Source organism: Lampetra fluviatilis, chromosome 2 (genome assembly GCF_964198595.1).
Source record: "Lampetra fluviatilis chromosome 2, kcLamFluv1.1, whole genome shotgun sequence".
Taxonomy (NCBI): Eukaryota; Metazoa; Chordata; class Hyperoartia; order Petromyzontiformes; family Petromyzontidae; genus Lampetra; species Lampetra fluviatilis.
Window position 1 is genome coordinate 24,442,832 of NC_136276.1, and position 18,179 is coordinate 24,461,010.

General features: G+C 46.6%; 1 protein-coding gene across 1 annotated transcript in view; it reads left to right on the plus strand.

Moving 5' to 3' along the window:
- The window catches only part of ENO4 (enolase 4), a 43,572-nt gene extending 26,716 nt beyond the window's left edge, over nucleotides 1-16,856 (plus strand). Inside the window, exons 5-13 of the mRNA XM_078864704.1 lie at nucleotides 3,976-4,109; nucleotides 4,422-4,591; nucleotides 5,701-5,829; nucleotides 8,890-8,958; nucleotides 9,460-9,621; nucleotides 10,347-10,472; nucleotides 11,046-11,241; nucleotides 12,825-12,974; nucleotides 16,089-16,856. Of these exons, the coding sequence (XP_078720830.1) occupies nucleotides 3,976-4,109; nucleotides 4,422-4,591; nucleotides 5,701-5,829; nucleotides 8,890-8,958; nucleotides 9,460-9,621; nucleotides 10,347-10,472; nucleotides 11,046-11,241; nucleotides 12,825-12,974; nucleotides 16,089-16,147 (1,195 nt within the window). The 3' untranslated portion in view covers nucleotides 16,148-16,856. The remainder of the gene's footprint in view (nucleotides 1-3,975; nucleotides 4,110-4,421; nucleotides 4,592-5,700; nucleotides 5,830-8,889; nucleotides 8,959-9,459; nucleotides 9,622-10,346; nucleotides 10,473-11,045; nucleotides 11,242-12,824; nucleotides 12,975-16,088) is intronic.
- The last annotated feature ends 1,323 nt before the right edge of the window (nucleotides 16,857-18,179 follow it).

Here is an 18,179-nt window from a genome sequence, read left to right on the forward strand (position 1 = left end):
CTCTCTTCCATCCCGCTGGCTGGCGCTGTCACCGAGCCCCTCAGCCACCAGGCTGAGGGCACGGCGACCACCCAACGCGGTCTCCACTCTTCGATCGCCCGACTGCCCCGATCTCTTCCTGTCTCACCGCTATACCATCTCCCTCTCACGTGACCCTGACTCCTCCCCCACATGACGTCACATCCGCCAAGCCCTTTACGCCCGCATTACACCACCCTCCCCCGTAGAGAAAATTCCAGCCATCCTCGGCTGAAACAGAACCAAATAATGCGGGCGAAGGCATCACAACCAGGAGTCCCCCAGACACAATAGACCTTATAACAACAAGAACAAGTAACAAAAGGGGAAGGATCAGGAACCGGAACAGAACAACAAGAATAATAATAGCACAAAGCACAACACAACGGCCACCAACACGCAAAAATTGCACACGCGCACAACCCAGAAATGTGGTGCCTCAAAGCATGTCCATGTTGTTGTTCCATCCGCTCGGCTCAAGTCCAACATCAAAGAGCAAGTGGTAGAGCAGAATGACGAACGGCGCTCAATTGCTCCTTCAAGTCCTCATCCAGCTAGCACACCAGGTAACACCCAGTGCGACGGGAGCTGAAGAATCTGTGACGAGAAGGAGAATCCAATCCCCTGAGGCACAGCACAACAACGCACATCCGCATGTCGTACACGACAGCTACCCGGCCTCAGGGTAGTGGAGATGATGTAAATCCGGCCCGCTTAAAAAAAAAAAACCCCCAATAATTACCCAATTTAACCGCGATCGATGCCCCAGTATTTACATTTTAACAATAATATTATTTACACGTGACAACAACAACAAAAAAAAAATTCTGCTCTTACCCACCAGCAGTCCTCCCTTGACACAGACCTCAGACGTACACAGCATGTACCCACAGTCACTCTCAACAACCCAACAAAACCCCTAATCGCACACCCTCGCGTGGAGAGAGCCACGCTCCCCAGCGGTAACGTTTAACTCGCCGTAACCCTCACCGCGGTCGTCAACCCACAGCAACATCCATTTACCATACTCTCGGCTAGTGCCATTTCGGGGATGAGCAGCACTCGGCCATGCTCCTCCCTTACTATCCCATCAGCGAAGGACACACACCAGCCTCTTATAGTCTGACGCTTTATAGCCAAGGGAAGATCAATCCCTCGGCAAGGCCAGATATCAACGACCCCCCCCCCACGGGGTAATGTTCTCTTATAGAGACAACAATGCCCTAACCCAAATTCCGTGAGCCCCCGGCACACCAGGTTCAGTCTGCCACCGCACAACTGAACCATGACTCCCCGAGCCATATGAGCACACGGCCCATTATTTTAAGACATACCACGGGGGTTTCGCCTCCGGGCTGTTAGGTCAGCCATTAGCTATAGGCTGATGTGACCACAACACGTGCATCACCCAATCAACAATGGCAGGCATAACGGATGGAATATTTGGCCCACCGAGGTTTTTCCCGCGCGTTCAAAATGGCGGCCCTTTCCGCAAAGTGCATCGTCGCCATACCCCGCGTGCGCGCAAAATGGCGGCCCAACGTGCGAACACGTGGCCAGTTTTCTCCATTCGTGCACCCCAGCTTCCCTTTGCTGGGGGTCACAAAATGCATCCCCCGTCTTATTGTAACAATCCCAACAACGATAGACGCACAGCCCCAGCTCGCTGCGCGCAGCAGTCATATCGGGGAATTTTTAACCAATATTTTACCAACCACATTGGTTACACAACCCAACTCGCAAAGCAACTCGTGGCTGCATGCGATCAACCGAATACGCGACGCCACTTGGCGCCAATTTACGGTCCCATTAGCATTAACCTTTGAGACACCCACAACGGCGTCATCACGCACCCTCAAAGCGCGCTCTCTCTCCCACAAAGCGCAATTACCCATAATATACACAAAATCGCGTATACATAACATCCATACGACCAAATAATAGGGTCCCCCTCGAATTTGTTACCAATTCCCAAACAGGTACGCACAATTAATAACATCCCAACCCCAATAGTCAACCAATGCATCGCACCCCATAACCGTACAGAACGGTGTAAACAGCACATGCAGTCAGCACATCGCGATCACACGCGCACATTTAAGCACAATAGCAAGCCGATCTGCAGGCAACCAACACACCATTAATGCAGTCGTAACATTGCAGCAACAACACAAATATTCTCTCTCTTGCAACAACCACATCGCACATAGCACCTCGCAGCACAATACACCAAAAAAATATATATTTTTCAATTAAGCCCAGCCCATCGCACAAGGTAACCCACGAGATAATACAGCGCAAGATACCCGACGCTCCCGAGTTAATAATTAACTTCGCCATCAAGATAACAACTCCACGCCGCAGCGCACACACACAATTTGACACTCAGCAAGTACAGCAGACTCTCCGTCCATTCTCAACACACGCGCACACTTTAATTGACACCGAGCAACAAGCAGATAGCGCGTTCATCGTTATTACACACACATACACACAGTCCGAACCGCGCTCCGCACAATCAAGTCATGAGAGAAAAAAACAAAATCGCCCCCCCCCGGCCCACGAAAGATGGGTGAGGTGTGTGTAAAGGCCGGGTGCGTATCGTTACGACTCGCCCGGGGCTGCAGCAAGAAGAGGACGGCAGGGCGGCAACTTGAGTCGTCTCGCAGAACTCGTTCGGCGACTTGACTGCTCCGTTGTCACGCACCCGAGCCAGGACGGGAAGCTCCCGCCCCAGCAGCTGCAGCATCGTCGTCCTCTCCTCGCAGCTCGTCCTCGCGCAGCAGCTCACAGCAGGCTGCTCTCCCCGAGGCACCTCCCGATGGCAGCGCGAAGCTGCATCACCGCCGCGATGTTGAAAATGGCGGCGTCTCCCCGCCGCGGTGAAGACAAGATGGCGGCTTCCCGCCTTTCTTCGCCAGCCGCGCCCAAGATGGCGTCTTCGTGCCACGTGGCCGATGGCGGCGACAGCGAAGACAACACGGACTCCTGCGGACCACCACCCTCTCCTTCCGACGCCACCCTTGGCGTGCCGAGCTCACACCACTGTGCAAGCATGTTCTTAAGAGTTCCAAGTTGGTCCGCCATCTGTTGACATGGGGAATCCTCGTCCGTTGATGCTGACGGGCCCGCCACCCCGGCGACATCTTCAACTCCAGTTCCCGTGCTCACTTCAGCAGGGCTCTTTTCCACGACTCCAGCTGCATCCATCGTCGGAGGAAGATGAAGCCGATGCCGGAGACGGAATATTATTTTTCTTCTCAGTTGTTTAGCCATGCCGTTGCACTTCTGAATCCAATGTAATAAATGGACTCGACCACAGTATCTGGTCTGGTGTCCTTTATTCGGGTTCGTTTCTGTTTCCCACACGGCTGTCCTTTATCTGGCTCCTTCCACACGGTGCCGACTTCGCTGTCGCTCCCGTCACCGCCAACAGCCCCGCTGTTGGTCTCCGTCGCTCCCGTAGCTCCTTAGCAGCCTTGCTGCTGTTCCCCCACACGCAGCCCCTCCGGCTGCTGTCGCTCCCGTAGCCCTCTTGCTCTGCAGCCCCCGGCTGCTGTAGCCCATAGCAGCCTCGCTGCTGTCTCCCACACGCAGCCTCTCCGGCTGCTGTCGCTGCTCCCAGCTTTCGCCCTCCGTGGCCTCACCCTCGTCCAGTCTCCAACCAACTCTCTTCTATCCCGCTGGCTGGCGCTGTCACCGAGCCCCTCAGCCACCAGGCTGAGGGCACGGCGACCACCCAACGCGGTCTCCACTCTTCCCTCGCCCGACTGCCCCGATCTCTTCCTGTCTCACCGCTATACCATCTCCCTCTCACGTGACCCTGACTCCTCCCCCACATGACGTCACATCCGCCAAGCCCTTTACGCCCGCATTACATAAGTAACACAATTTGAAATGAAAAGTTTTTCTAGAAGGAGCACGGGCTGATGGACTCATATTTCCTGCACGGTGCAGGGAGTTCCTAAAGGAGAAGCTGTCTGAAGTGCATCAACAACAGGAGCAGGAGGAAGTGATAAGAACAGAGTTCTCGGAGCCCGTGGTGCAACCACCTGCTGTGACAGTGAACAGTGACAAAAAGCCCATCAAGGGTACGCGTAGACACACCGGGTACGCGTAGACACACAGGGTATGCGTGGACACATTGGGTATGACATGACACCAGTAGCACATCTGGAATAAAATTTAGGAAAAGACGTTTTTAAAAAGAATCTCAATGTTTTGACCGAAACTGGTATGCCGGATATGAGGCATATTTCGATGTAAGAATTAAGATAACGTCACAAATATTTCCTCCTGCAATATCTACACGTTAACGATGAGTACTTGGTGCCTTGTTGCCGATTGCAGCTTGCTTTTCTCCTGCCAAGTGCCTCTCTTTCGTGTCCACTCGCCATGCGCAGGCAAGAAGAGCGCTGCTCTGGAAAAGCCACTCTTTCACAAAGAGATGCGAGCCCCACTACTTCCCGGAAGTGTGGCCATCGGGGCAACATCTATGGCCATCGCCAAGGCCGCAGCCCGACTTAAAAGCTGCCCACTTTACAAGCACATTGCTTCCCTCTCCCACACAGAGGTAAGTGAAGACGCCTTCAATGTGTTTAAATACATTGTATAGGTTTTCGTACTTAACCAAGACATGTTTACTCATTTATGGTGCAATTCATGCAAGCTGAAAGTTTAATTGAAGCAATCCAAAGTTGACCTTTTTCTTGCAAAATATATTTGTGTCCATCCCACCGACAAACAAATATTCCCAATCGTTGAACCCTGCAAATTAGCAATTAAACATCCAGATGAATACAGATATCATTATTCTCAGGACTAACACATAAGCAACGACTGAAAATAACGGATTTAAATAACTGAAAAGTAAGCATGCACAATATTAGCAACCAATTAACACAGAATCTGTATATAATTGCATTCCTGCAATATTTTACGGTTGCAATCGGAAGTAAACTGTAATTGCGGTATTGCTGTGACGAAAATTGCAATAAGAGTGATTATGGGAGTAGGAGTTCATTGCTCTTGTAGCTGTGTGTGAGTGAGTGAGGATGCCGTGTGATTGTCATAAAATATGGCTCTTTGGGCGCCATTATAGCCAAATGAAGGGAATATTTGGATAATCTCTCATACATAATTCTAATAATATCATTGTGTAAGTCAATTAAATAATGATCACAATATAATTATATATTAACGATATTGTATTATACATGGTGATGGTAGTAATTGTTGGTGTCGCGTACTGCACATGCAGTATTAGTAGAGCGTTAACTGGCATAGTATTTATGATTGTTATTGTTATGAACACTGTCATGAATTGTGATCGTGGTATCACAGTGCATGCTTGTGGTTGAGTTCTTTTGTCAGGTGGGTATTTATTTATTCCAACTCACATTGGCGAACATAGTGATTTAGGCTCACAAAATATGTTCACGGGTGTTCCACATGGCCCGCGTCCCCTGGTTTTCGGCAGCTCTCGTTTCAGCAGCTGTGGTTTCTGGCAGGGTTGGTGCAACAGCAGCTGCACAGGAGAGTCACTGTGCGCGAGCACAACGCCTTCTCAACGTGGCTGCTGCTCTTGCTGCTACTGCACATAGAATGTGGCTTTTGGTGACTCAAACCTGGTGGACACAACTGCAGTGATGACATAGGCACATGTTGTGTCTTGTTTAATAGGTACAACAAACATTGAAAATTCCAGTCACTATGGTAACGGTGCTGTGCTGTGGAAAAGCCTCACCAGGAAAGCTAAATCTTCTGAAAGAAGTGATGGTTCTGCCAAGACCAGGACTCACAGCTTCACAGGTACTAACACATTTGTGAAACGGATATCATCTTCATGAGCCCTGCTCTATCCACTTGTAGTGTGGTAAAATAGGCGGTGCGCATTGTTGGCCGGGGGCAACCGATAGCAGGCAGGTGCGCGTGTGCAATGTGTGGGTTGCACGAGCAAACCTCCACCTCATTAAGGGGAGAATTGGGTGCAGACGGGGTCGGCCCGGGTTTGCACGCTGACACCGGAGGTGTTGCCAGGGAGACGTGCTATAAGGGGTGATTGATGGCCTGACAGGCGCCAGCCTGTCTGGCCCTAAAGAGACACAAGGGAGGAGCTGGACAATTGGGAGGGGGATATAAGGAGGTGCGTGAGAGCGGAGCGGGAGTTCGGGTTGCTGGGACCAAGGTGAAGAGATCTCGCCGCTGCCGCTCAAGCCAGGGACGGACCTCAACCCTCACGAGTCGCCGGGCGGGTGATGGTTGATCCCCCCACGCCCGGATCGGACGAGTGAATGGGTCTGAGGGAACGTAGGCGTGGGCAGCGGCGCAGAGTGAGTGAAGCTGTGTGCAAGCTCTGTGTGAGCGCTGCTGGGTGCAAGCCTCTGTGTGAGTGCTACTGTGTGCAAGCCTCTGTGAGTGCTGCTGAGTGCAAGCCTCTGTGTGAGTGCTGCTGAGTGCAAGCTCTGTGTGAGCGCAGCTGTGTGCAAGCACTGTGTGCTGAGCTGTGATGCGGAGCTGCTGAGAGGAAGAGCTGCCGCAGGCAGGTTAGCGAGGTGTAAAGTAGATAGGGGAAGTTAGTTAACAAAAGTGACCGTATAGACAGAGACAGGAGTGCCTACAACTGGTGCAAGAATAGAGTAATACAGTGTAAGCAGGTGACCTGTAATAACGTGTCCGACTGAGTGATTTTACAAGACACTACACACTACTGGATGAAGGCCTCCCCAAGTCCTCCCTGTCTATTATCGTCTCGCCATGTAAACAATCCATTGAGTTGATTGCATATGTCCATCTCCGCTGTGAACATCTTCCCGAGAGCTTTCCCCTCTCTTGGCAGTCTCTCCATCATTAATCTCAACCATTGGCTATCATCCCCATTTTCTGGCTTGTCCTGCCCAAGCCCTTTGTTAATTAACAGTCAAACCGATTCTAGATTTGAAGCTTTCGTGACTGCAAGGATTCATACTCTTAGTTTTTTTGGTAAAGTCACGTAGGTAAAAAATAAAATTAAAATTAATAAAAATAAAATAATAAAAATCACGACGTTTCGGAGGCAACACAAGTCTTCGTCATCAGGTGGGACCGTCACAGCCAGATTTGCTGTATCAAGTGAGACAGGGATTCCAAGATGCAAGTTCTTAAATACAAGTTAAGGGGGAGGAGAAGGGGGGGGAGCTTATCAGAATGTGGTAGCCAATGAATGGAACGTATTGGGAGGGGGGGGGCTAAAAGAGAGCACGAGGTGTAAGTAGACGTAGACGTGGACGTGTTTGTGCGCAAGCCCCTGTTGGTGCACATGATAACGTAATGGAAGGGGGGGGGGGCGGGGCTAAAAGAGAGCACGAGGTGTAACTGTACGTGGACCTGTTGGTGCACAAGTACCTGTTGGTGCACATGATAGAAGAGAACGAAAATGCCCATGTTGTTTTTACCAGTGTTGGCTGATAATCAAATACGAAAAAGGAGAGTACTGTTAAACGTTGGGGATGTTAACACTCGGTAAAGTAAAATAGTGCCTGTCAGATAAGATGGTCCAAAAATGTGTAGTTAAATCTTTTTTGCATGGTTAATAACATCTTTTCAATGATTACTAAGTTTGTACCCATCATCACGGTTGAAATTATGTCTTTGTTTGTATATCTGAATGGCTTCGTGTACAAACCTTTCATGGTAGCCAGAGGGTTTGCAGAGCACCTTGGTCTCGGAAAAAACAATATCATGAGAGCCCACCGCGTTGTAGCAATGATCGGCAACGGCGGAAGACTCAATTTTGCCGTGTTTCAAATATGACTTGTGCTCGCGGACACGATCAGAGACATTACAGTACATAAAATCCGTGATCTAATTCCATCTGTGAAGGATGTCATCCCTGACTTGCATTACCCTGGAGTCCATAAACTGAGTTGCAGCTATGGTGATTGTTACATTGGGGAAACGAAACGTCATGTGCACAAACAGGTCCACGTACAGTTACACCTCGTGCTCTTTTTTAGCCCCGCCCCCCTTCCAATACGTTATCATGTGCACCAACAGCGGCTTGCGCACAAACACGTCTACGTCTACTTACACCTCGTGCTCTCTTTTAGCCCCGCCCCCCTTCCAATACGTTATCATGTGCACCAACAGGGGCTTGCGCACAAACACGTCTACGTCTACTTACACCTCGTGCTCTCTTTTAGCCCCCCCCCTCCCAATACGTTCCATTCATTGGCTACAACATTCTGATAAGCTCCCCCCCCTCTCCTCCCCCTTAACTTGTATTTAAGAACTTGCATCTTGGAATCCCTGCCTCACTTGATACAGCAAATCTGGCTGTGACGGTCCCACCTGATGACGGAGACTTGTGTTGCCTCCGAAACGTCGTGATTTTTATTGTTTTATTTTTATTAATTTTTATTTCATTTTTTACCTACGTGACTTTACCGAAAAAACTAAGAGTAGTCAAACCGATGTCTCTAACCTGTGTGTGCTCTCTAAATCACGTGTTTACTCTTTCTTTCTCGCAGTGTAATTCTGAGTTTGCACCTCTCCATTCTCTGCACCGTTTGTCATTGCCGTTGTTTCTGATTCATTAGTCATAGCTCGATATGCGTATTACATGGATTTGTTTTTCTTTATGGATATTTATATGCTGCCTTTCATTGTAAAATTGTGTGCCCTCTTGTTTGTATTTATGTATGTTGAACTTCTTATGCACCGTACGTAGCCAAGCATTCTAATCGGAGGTAAGGTGTTGGTATAAAGAGAATACTGCCAATATTCTGTATATATTGACCTTTCTTAAGATGTCATCAAGCTAAAATATTGACTTGGGTTTGTTTATTGGTGCACAGTGCCCATCCATAACTAAGTTGATGTTTGCCTTCTCAGGGTCTCAAAATTATTTCTGAAATCCAGCATCAGATCATGAAACACGCAGAAGTGGTTCCCAAAACAGGGGTAAGTTGAATACTATAAATTCAGTTCTCAATAGCTGGAATGGTTACAACAATAATGAACAAAAACCAGCCTATTACGGAATGCAGCTGTTTACTAATTAGTTACTTTCAAGACTTTAGTCTTGCATAGATGAGAGATAATATTTTGGAAAATAAGCCTAAAACATTCTAACTCAAGGGAACTCCAAACTAGAGCTATAATCAAAAGCCGAAGAAAAAACACTCTAAATCAATGTTCCAAACATATCCTGTTCCCTGTTCTGCCATAGTAACTTCACGTAACTTTGCGTTGTATTTCTGTTTGCCCATCTGTACAGTACAATGCAACGAGTATTATATACAACTATTGTTAAGACATCCTCACTCATGGTCGGTCTACACATCACTTGTAAGAAATGGTGGTGGATGAACTTGGTTTGTATGTATGGCTTTTGAACTTCTTTCGCACCGTACGTAGCCAACCGTGTTAATCGGAGGTGTGGGGGATTGTGTTCCCTATGAGACGGTGCACGTGGTCGGTGCTGTGGGGGCCCCGCTGATTGGATGCGACAAACTGGAGAGGCCTCTGGAGATCGTTGAGGAGGTGGCAAGGAGCCTGGGTCTCACAGCAGGCGTCGACTTCCACTTGGCCCTCAACTGTGCCGCTCACGAAGTCATGGACTATGTGAGTGCCACACAGCGCACAGCGCAGCAATCTCAAAGCGTAGCTTGTCTGGATCTTCACCCGCTGATTTCTGCAGGCAAAGATTCATGTTTCACTTATTATTTTGCAGGTCACTGTAGACTGGCATAGGCATGTGATGAGTAGCCACAACCACAGCAGGAGGTATACTGGATGTGGTGAGCAGATCCAGGTAGACCCAGTTGAATTAGGCCCTGACTACATGGTTTGAATCAGCCCCTGATGTGTTCTGGATACAAACTTTAAAAAAGATAATTCACTTTAATAATTTAACTTTCTTGGTCTACATAATTGCATAAAGACAAATATTTCTCCCACAGCTCACACATCTGCCTTTTGCTGGCAAAGATGAAATGGCTCCTCCATGTGGTCAAGATGTTGGTAGATATGAACCAGATAGATTCAGAAAAAAATAGGTTCTGCTAAGGAGTACATGTGCAGGAGGGGGTAAGGCCGGTTACTGAAAACAAGCATTGGCGCGGTCTCCATGAGTCCGGTGACCAAGGAGAATAGTATACCTAAGGCCAGATGGTGGGAGATTGTCAGGGCAGATCTTTGAGGTCTGCTGCATGCCTACTGTGCAGCAGCCACAGGGTCTAGCGGAGGGTTGAAAGCCCTGGTGTAGTGTGGTGGCATCGACAGCTTTGGCCGTGATGATGTCTTGATCTTGTTTGCACATGGCCGCGTGTGTTTGTCGTGTTACACAGGAGAAGAGCCGCTATGAGGTTGCCAGTGGGTCATTCAAAGCCACTACCGACATGGTGGAGCTGTACGCACAGCTGCTGGACCAGCACCCAGCTGTCGTAGCGCTCATCGACCCCCTGTGCCCTGAGGTACCGTTTGTGAGCAGTAAGCGGTGTGAACTCAACGCTGTTCTCATACGGTTGTCGTCCTCAGCCGTGATCTATCCACTGGGCGATGATGAAGGCCAACCCACCTTGTCGCCATCCCCCATACTCTTGCGAATACTGTCTCGTTTGCACATGTTGGTATGTGGCTTTTTATTATCAGTTCAAAATTATGCAAGGGTAAATATGCAAGCGAGAGGAGGGAGCAACACTGCAGCATGCTGGCACGAAAATGTCATGCTGAAAGGTGTATTGGTATAGATGCAGAGATGCTCAGTAAGACAGAACATGGGACGCTATGAAGGCTTGGAGAGATGTTACCAACCAACGAGGCAGTACCTGGACATGGAGGCTGATGATGATGCAGTCAGCGGTTAAATCGCTTTCTCGGTGAATGTGCTTGAGTAACGGTAGGTGTGGTGGTAGCTCTGTGGAAACGTTCATGGTTTGTCTCAAGTACAAGTCACAAATTTACTAATGTTAATTTTTTTCAAGTAATTTTTTTCCATTCTAAATGTAAACCTTTTTACCAATTTGCCTGTGGGAATCTTTTCCCAGGACCATGAGCAGTGGCGTAGGCTCAGCTCAGCCGTTGGTGGAAAATGTTTCATTTTCAATGAAAATTCCTGTCGCCTGGCTGAACTGGACAATTTGGAACACATAACAGGAACACTGAAGGCTACCGGTGTGATTATCAAACACACCAACCAAGTGACCGTCTCTGACTTGCTGCAGGCTTCGAGATACTTGCAAGGTAAGAAGGCATCGTTTTTTGCTCACTTTCTTTATCACTGGTGATCCATGTTAAACTCATTATCATCAATTGTAACTAATATAGCACTTCGCATCCGCATGGCAGGCGTCAAAGGTCCCGAAACGGTTTTGACATCGAAACCCACACAAGGATAACAGAACCATGTGAGGCCTTACAAGGACTGTCTCCACTTTATATTCAGCAGCTAATTCAGTCTTGTGCCCCTTCAAGATCTTTAAGATCTACTTGTGGTGCCCTTCTACATATACCTCCATCTCTGCTGTGCTCTTGGAGTGATCGGGCACTTACTGTGGTGGCCCCCCAGTTTTGGAACTCCTTCCTGGTGGCCCCCCAGTTGTGGGTCTCCCTAATAGGGGAGATGAGGCTCCGACAGTGTAAATACCACTAAGTTTCGACGAAAAACAAAATTTTAAAACAACTTTCATCGCATAAGCTTTGGTCCTTTCTGGCTCTTATTTTCCCACAGGGTTCTCTCTTTATTACCTTTGTCCTTTTCATGCACAGCACCTGGAGACTTTGTGAAAGACACTTAATAAGTGTAAATTAATATTATTATCTGAGCATGGTACTTGACCACCCTGTTCTGGGCCCTTTTGGCCTTCATAGGTGCCCACTGGCAACATTTACTCATGTATCCAACCTAACGATGTCATTTTGTTGTGTGTGTGTGTGTATTAGGCAAAGGGTTGTGTGTTGCTTTTGGAGCGTGTTCTGGAGATACACCAGATGGTAGTTTGGTGGACATGGTAAGATTGTGGAGGAATGTTAACAGAAACAAGGATTCCAAGGACATAAAATTGGTTCAGTGTTTGTGTGTTTTACATCGGGTCCTTACTACAGACAGAGGGTTTTATCACTACTCCCTGCGTTACGAGAGGTGCATTTCTTAAAAAATGTAACTCTTGTCAATGCTGTGGTCTATTCCACGTATGTAATGCGATGATTTTTTTTCTTTTTCCAACATCAGGGTTACTCTTTCTGTAGCACTCAACATTGTTTTCCCTTTGAAAATTAATTTGATGGAGAGAATATTCCCTCACTGTGTGCATTTGTTGGAATTTTCCACTTCTGCCAGCTGATGTTGCAATTAATCACATCTTCAATGTTTTGTTGTTGTACTTTTCAACTTGGCCTGAATCCTCCATGACCCTTTCCTGATAGCAATCGTATGCATTGCTTATTACGTTTTTTTAAAAATCAGGCACAGTGGGATCAGCAGTAATGTATGTATGTATATTGAACTTCTTTCACACCATATGTAGCTACCCGTGCGAACCGGAGTTGCGGGGAAAAGATTACAAACTAAACACAAAAAGCAGTTCTCAAGAAATTACTTTTCAATCTAGCTTTAAAAGTGCATAGCTCCAGTGGCTTCCTCATATCGGAAGGAAGAGCGTTCCAGACGGCCGCAGAAGCGCATCTGAACGTGCGCGACGCGGTGACCGTCTTTGTTCGATGGCCAGCCAGAAGCTGCTTGACCCACTCTCTCTTAGCTGAGCCTAATAGAGAGTGGTCAAGTGGGAGCTGGAGAATGATTACCTGAGTTGGAGGTACCGAGTGACGTTTGATGCGCGTCGGCGTTTGTTGCACGAAGGCCCTTGGCATGGGGGCCTCTTTCTTGATCCTTGGAGGTGTTCTCCGTGGCGAGAGGGTGGCGCGCTACAATCACCTGGTGAAGATTGAGTGGGAGCTGCTGAAAGGAGACATGCTTGGTATGTATTTATGAGTGTACAGTGAGGGAAAAAAGTATTTGATCCCCTGCTGATTTTGTAAGTTTGCCCACTGACAAAGAAATAATCAGTCTATAATTTTAATGGTAGGTTTATTTGAACAGTGAGAGACAGAATAACAACACAAAAATCCAGAGAAACGCATGTCAAAAATGTTATAAATTGATTTGCATTTTAATGAGGGAAATAAGTATTTGACCCCCTCTCAATCAGAAAGATTTCTGGCTCCCATGTGTCTTTTATACAGGTAACGAGCTGAGATTAGGAGCACACTCTTAAAGGGAGTGCTCCTAATCTCACTTTGTTACCTGTGTAGGACTCGTACTCCGGTTGTCTTTCTCGTTCCGTTTATTCGCACTTTAGAGTTCACACCTTCTCCTCATCACCGCTCCGTGTTTCCCCGTTCGCTCCGTTACACTATCCGCCATCAATGACACTCTATGTCTTTCCGTTCGCTCTCCTGCTCTCCCAAGGTCCGTTATTCCGCTGCTACCCTACTCTGTATTCCTCCGATGCACTGCTACCACTGCTGCCGCACTCTGCGTTCTTTCTCTCCACTGCTACCGTACTCTGTCCTATCTCTCTACGTTCTCTCTATCCACTGCTACCGTACTCTGTCCTATCTCTATCCACTGTTACCGTACTCTATCCTATCTCTATCCACTGCTACCCTTATCGTATCTTCACTACTCACTCCTGCTCCATCTCTCTCCCTGGCACCAACCGCTCCAGCTCCAATCCCAACCAAGACTCCCGTCTCTCCGTTACGCTATCCTTTTATCCCCACACCAATCAGTCCCAATCAATTATCTCACCCCCCGCTTCGCCACTCGCCCCCAGGCCCCCAGCCTCACGTGACCTTGTTATTCCCGCCAGAGCGGCGCCGGTCATTAACTACTCACCCTCCTAACCAATCACCGGCCTGCGTCCTCGGTTACCCCTAACACCTGTCGCCCATCTTAACGATGTCTCCCTCACGCCCGACAACAACAACCCCGTCCTCAGATACCCCCCACTGTACACTGCTCGCTTGCATAGCAACAGAACAACAACGCGTGGCGCGTCATATTTCAAGTCCTACACCTGTATAAAAGACACCTGTTCACAGAAGCAATCAATCAATCAGATTCCAAACTCCCCACCATGGCCAAGACCAAAGAGCTCTCCAAGGATGTCAGGGACAAGATTGTAGACCTACAAAATCCTGGAATGGGCTACAAGACCATCGCCAAGCAGCTTGGTGAGAAGGTGACAGCAGTTGGTGCGATTATTCGCAAATGGAAGAAACACAAAAGAACTGTCAATCTCCCTCGGCCTGGGGCTCCATGCAAGATCTCACCTCGTGGAGTTGCAATGATCATGAGAACGGTGAGGAATCAGCCCAGAACTACACGGGAGGATCTTGTCAATGATCTCAAGGCAGCTGGGACCATAGTCACCAAGAAAACAGTTGGTAACACACTACGCCGTGAAGGACTGAAATCCTGCAGCGCCCGCTAGGTCCCCCTGCTCAAGAAAGCACATATACATGCCCGTCTGAAGTTTGCCAATGAACATCTGAATGATTCAGAGGACAACTGGGTGAAAGTGTTGTGGTCAGATGAGACCAAAATGGAGCTCTTTGGCATCAACTCAACTCGCCGTGTTTGGAGGAGGAGGAATGCTGCCTATGACCCCAAGAACACCATCCCCACCGTCAAACATGGAGGTGGAAACATTATGCTTTGGGGGTGTTTTTCTGCTAGAGGGACAGGACAACTTCACCGCATCAAAGGGACGATGGACGGGGCCATGTGCCGTCAAATCTTGGGTGAGAACCTCCTTCTCTCAGCCAGGGCATTGAAAATGGTTGTGGATGGGTATTCCAGCATGGCAATGACCCAAAACACACGGCCAAGGCAACAAAGGAGTGGCTCAAGAAGAAGCACATTAAGGTCCTAGAGTGGCCTAGCCAGTCTCCAGACCTTAATCCCATAGAAAATCTGTGAACGGAGCTGAAGGTTAGAGTTGCCAAACGTCAGCCTCGAAACCTTAATGACTTGGAGAAGATCTGCAAAGAGGAGTGGGACAAAATCCCTCCTGAGATGTGTGCAAACCTGGTGGCCAACTACAAGAAACGTCTGACCTCTGTGATTGCCAACAAGGGTTTTGCCACCAAGTACTAAGTCATGTTTTGCAGAGGGATCAAATACGTATTTCCCTCATTAAAATGCGAATCAATTTATAACATTTTTGACGTGCGTTTTTCTGGATTTTGTTGTTGTTATTCTGTCTCTCACTGTTCAAATAAACCTACCATTAAAATTATAGACTGATCATTTCTTTGTCAGTGGGCAAACGTACAAAATCAGAAGGGGATCAAATACTTTTTTCCCTCACTGTATGTATGTGTGTATGTTGAACTTCTTTCGCACCATACGTAGCCATTCGTGCTAATGGAGGTGCGGGGGGGGGGCAGCGTGATACATTGTGGGTGGGCAGGAGTATCAGTCTCAAGTGTGTGACAGTGGTTTGTGCACTGCATTTTGATTCCCAATCGTTGACTTATAAAACACTGGCATTTGTTATCTAAAAATTGGCCTTGGCCTCCACTCAAGCTGAATTTTAACTGGAAAAAATGTTCCGCGACAGTGTTGCTTGATACAGTCTTTAGGTGCATAATAGCAAGCATTAATTAAACAATATGTCAAATATGTTTTCTAGATGTTCAGTATCTCCAACATGTTCTAGATGGGAGATACCTACTTTGACATTTGAGCCAAGTTTTAAAGTTTGAACTCTATTCCAGACTTACTTCAATTCTCTTCATGAGCCATGCATGATATCAAACATATTGATCTCTTTTAAAATCAGACTATTGTGATTTGAAGCTTTCGTGACTGCAGGAATCCATACTCTTTGGTTCTTTCGGTAAAGTCACGTAGGTATAAAATAAAATAAATCACGACGTTTCGGGCGCAACACATCAGACTATTGTTGGTCTACCAACGATTCCGAATCTGGTAAAATGTATGCAATTAAACAGTCGATTTTTGTTACGTTTTAATGTTCCAACTGCAAATGCTTTACCAAAAATGTACGATATTCTCTTTTCAGAAATGAGTCAACCATACACCTTTCCAGTAATCGCCGATGAAAGGAATCCTGATGCTTAGTGAGAGAGAAGGAGTTCTAAGGAATGTCCATGTGCTGATAAGTATGGCTTATTCTGGGATTATTGCTCTCAACTATGAAGTACTACTAATATTTTAGATACAAGTAAAATTATAATTTGTTCTGATAAAAACACAATTTAAAACATTGAAACATTCAGATGTAAAAATAAGCTCAGAGTTCTTACCAATGTAACAAATGCTACAAAAATACGTGGGATGTGTGTGTCGTTGTGGATGTGATGTCTAACAATACACTTTTCTTAAAAAAGTAATTGCTATTGCGTATTCAGTATAGTTTATGTACGAGGAAAACAGTCTTGTTTGTTCAATACAAGACCTTTGTTGAAGACCAGGTAAAAGCCTTGAGACCAAAAGTGTATTTTATTTATTTAAAGGCTTGGCATACACATTTTCATCTCAAGGTACAAGGGCTCACTTTCAAGACTTTCAAAATTATACAATTTGATAGGCTCGGTGGTCATGTTTTATAAAGACTTTCAAGGCAAACTTAGCCCAATGCTTTTTGTTCATTAGTCATTGTAGAGGCGAGAGATAAACTGGACATATTTCGTTGCTTCCTCTTAGTATCTTTCACGCGACGGTCAATGGTATAGTGTATAGCAGATTGTATAAATAGTATAAAATTGTAATGTTTCGATTTAAAGCTTTCGTGACTGCAGGGATTCATCTTCTTGGTGCTTTCGGTAAAGTCACGTAGAAGGGAAGTAATAAAATAATAAAAATAAAACATAATAAAATAAAATAATTCTCACGACGTTTCGGCTACAACGCAAGCAGCCGTCTTCAGGTGAAGAATGAGACACTACCAAGCTAGGAGCTTATATATAAGCTGGGTTGGAGGTGGAAGAGCGCCTTAACAGAAAGAATGTGCATATGAAGAGGAATTTAGCATATTCATGGGAAATGCTTAGGAGGTGGGCGGGGGGGTTTCAAAGTCATATTATGCCCATGCATTATGCAGGATCAGCAGCACCAAGGGGGGGGGTGCAGGGAGTAGCATTAACAAAGGAAAGGAATGTTAATGATATGTAGCTGCAGTTACTAAACAACCACGTAGAAAACTAAAGTATAAACTACATAAAAAACTAAAGTATAAACTGCATAGCACCATCAGTATACTTACTATACTCTACAATAATCGGAGTTACTAACAGCAAGTAATACATTACAATTCTATGTCGTAAAAATTATATAATATGCTTCCATCTAAACTATATTCTCTTACATCACTCGAGCATATACCGTACTATATACTGCCATAGATAAACCCAACATTAAATTATATACTGTATTACTATAAACCACCCTATACCTTATACATTTCAACATAACACTATGTATTATTCTACCCACCCTAATGTGTATCGAAATGGTTTATTACGTCCTTCCAATGATTGCTAAGCCAGAATCCATCTTCTCGGTTAAAATTGTCTCTGTGTTTGTATATGTGGATCGCCTCATGAACGAATCTCTCATGATAGCCAGATCGCTTGCAGAGAACCTCTGTCTTGGAGAAGTCAATGTCATGTGAGCCCACTGAGTTGTAACAGTGATCTGCCACGGCTGAGGTGTTTGTCCTACCGTGTTTCAGGTCAGCTTTATGTTCACGGATGCGGTCCGAGACATGTCGTTTGGTTTCCCCAATGTAACGGCTACCACAGAGGCAACTTAGTTTGTAGACACCAGGGTACTGTATGTCTGGAACCACATCTTTTACAGACGGTACCAGATCACGGATTATTATGTACTGTGTTGAATCGGACCTGGATCTTGTGTTTAATCAGGATTTTGGAGATCTTTTTTGTGACCCCAGCAATGTAGGGTAAGGTGATGGTCTTGAAAGGCTCCTCAACAGGATCCTTCTTGATGGTTGGAGTGATGGCTTTGCGGATTGTGTAGTCGGAGTAACCATTAGCCTTAAGAGCTTGGCGTACGTGTTTGAGTTCACTGGAAATGTGTTCATGGTCGGAGATGCATTGGGCTCTATGATATAGAGTCTTGATGAGGGAAT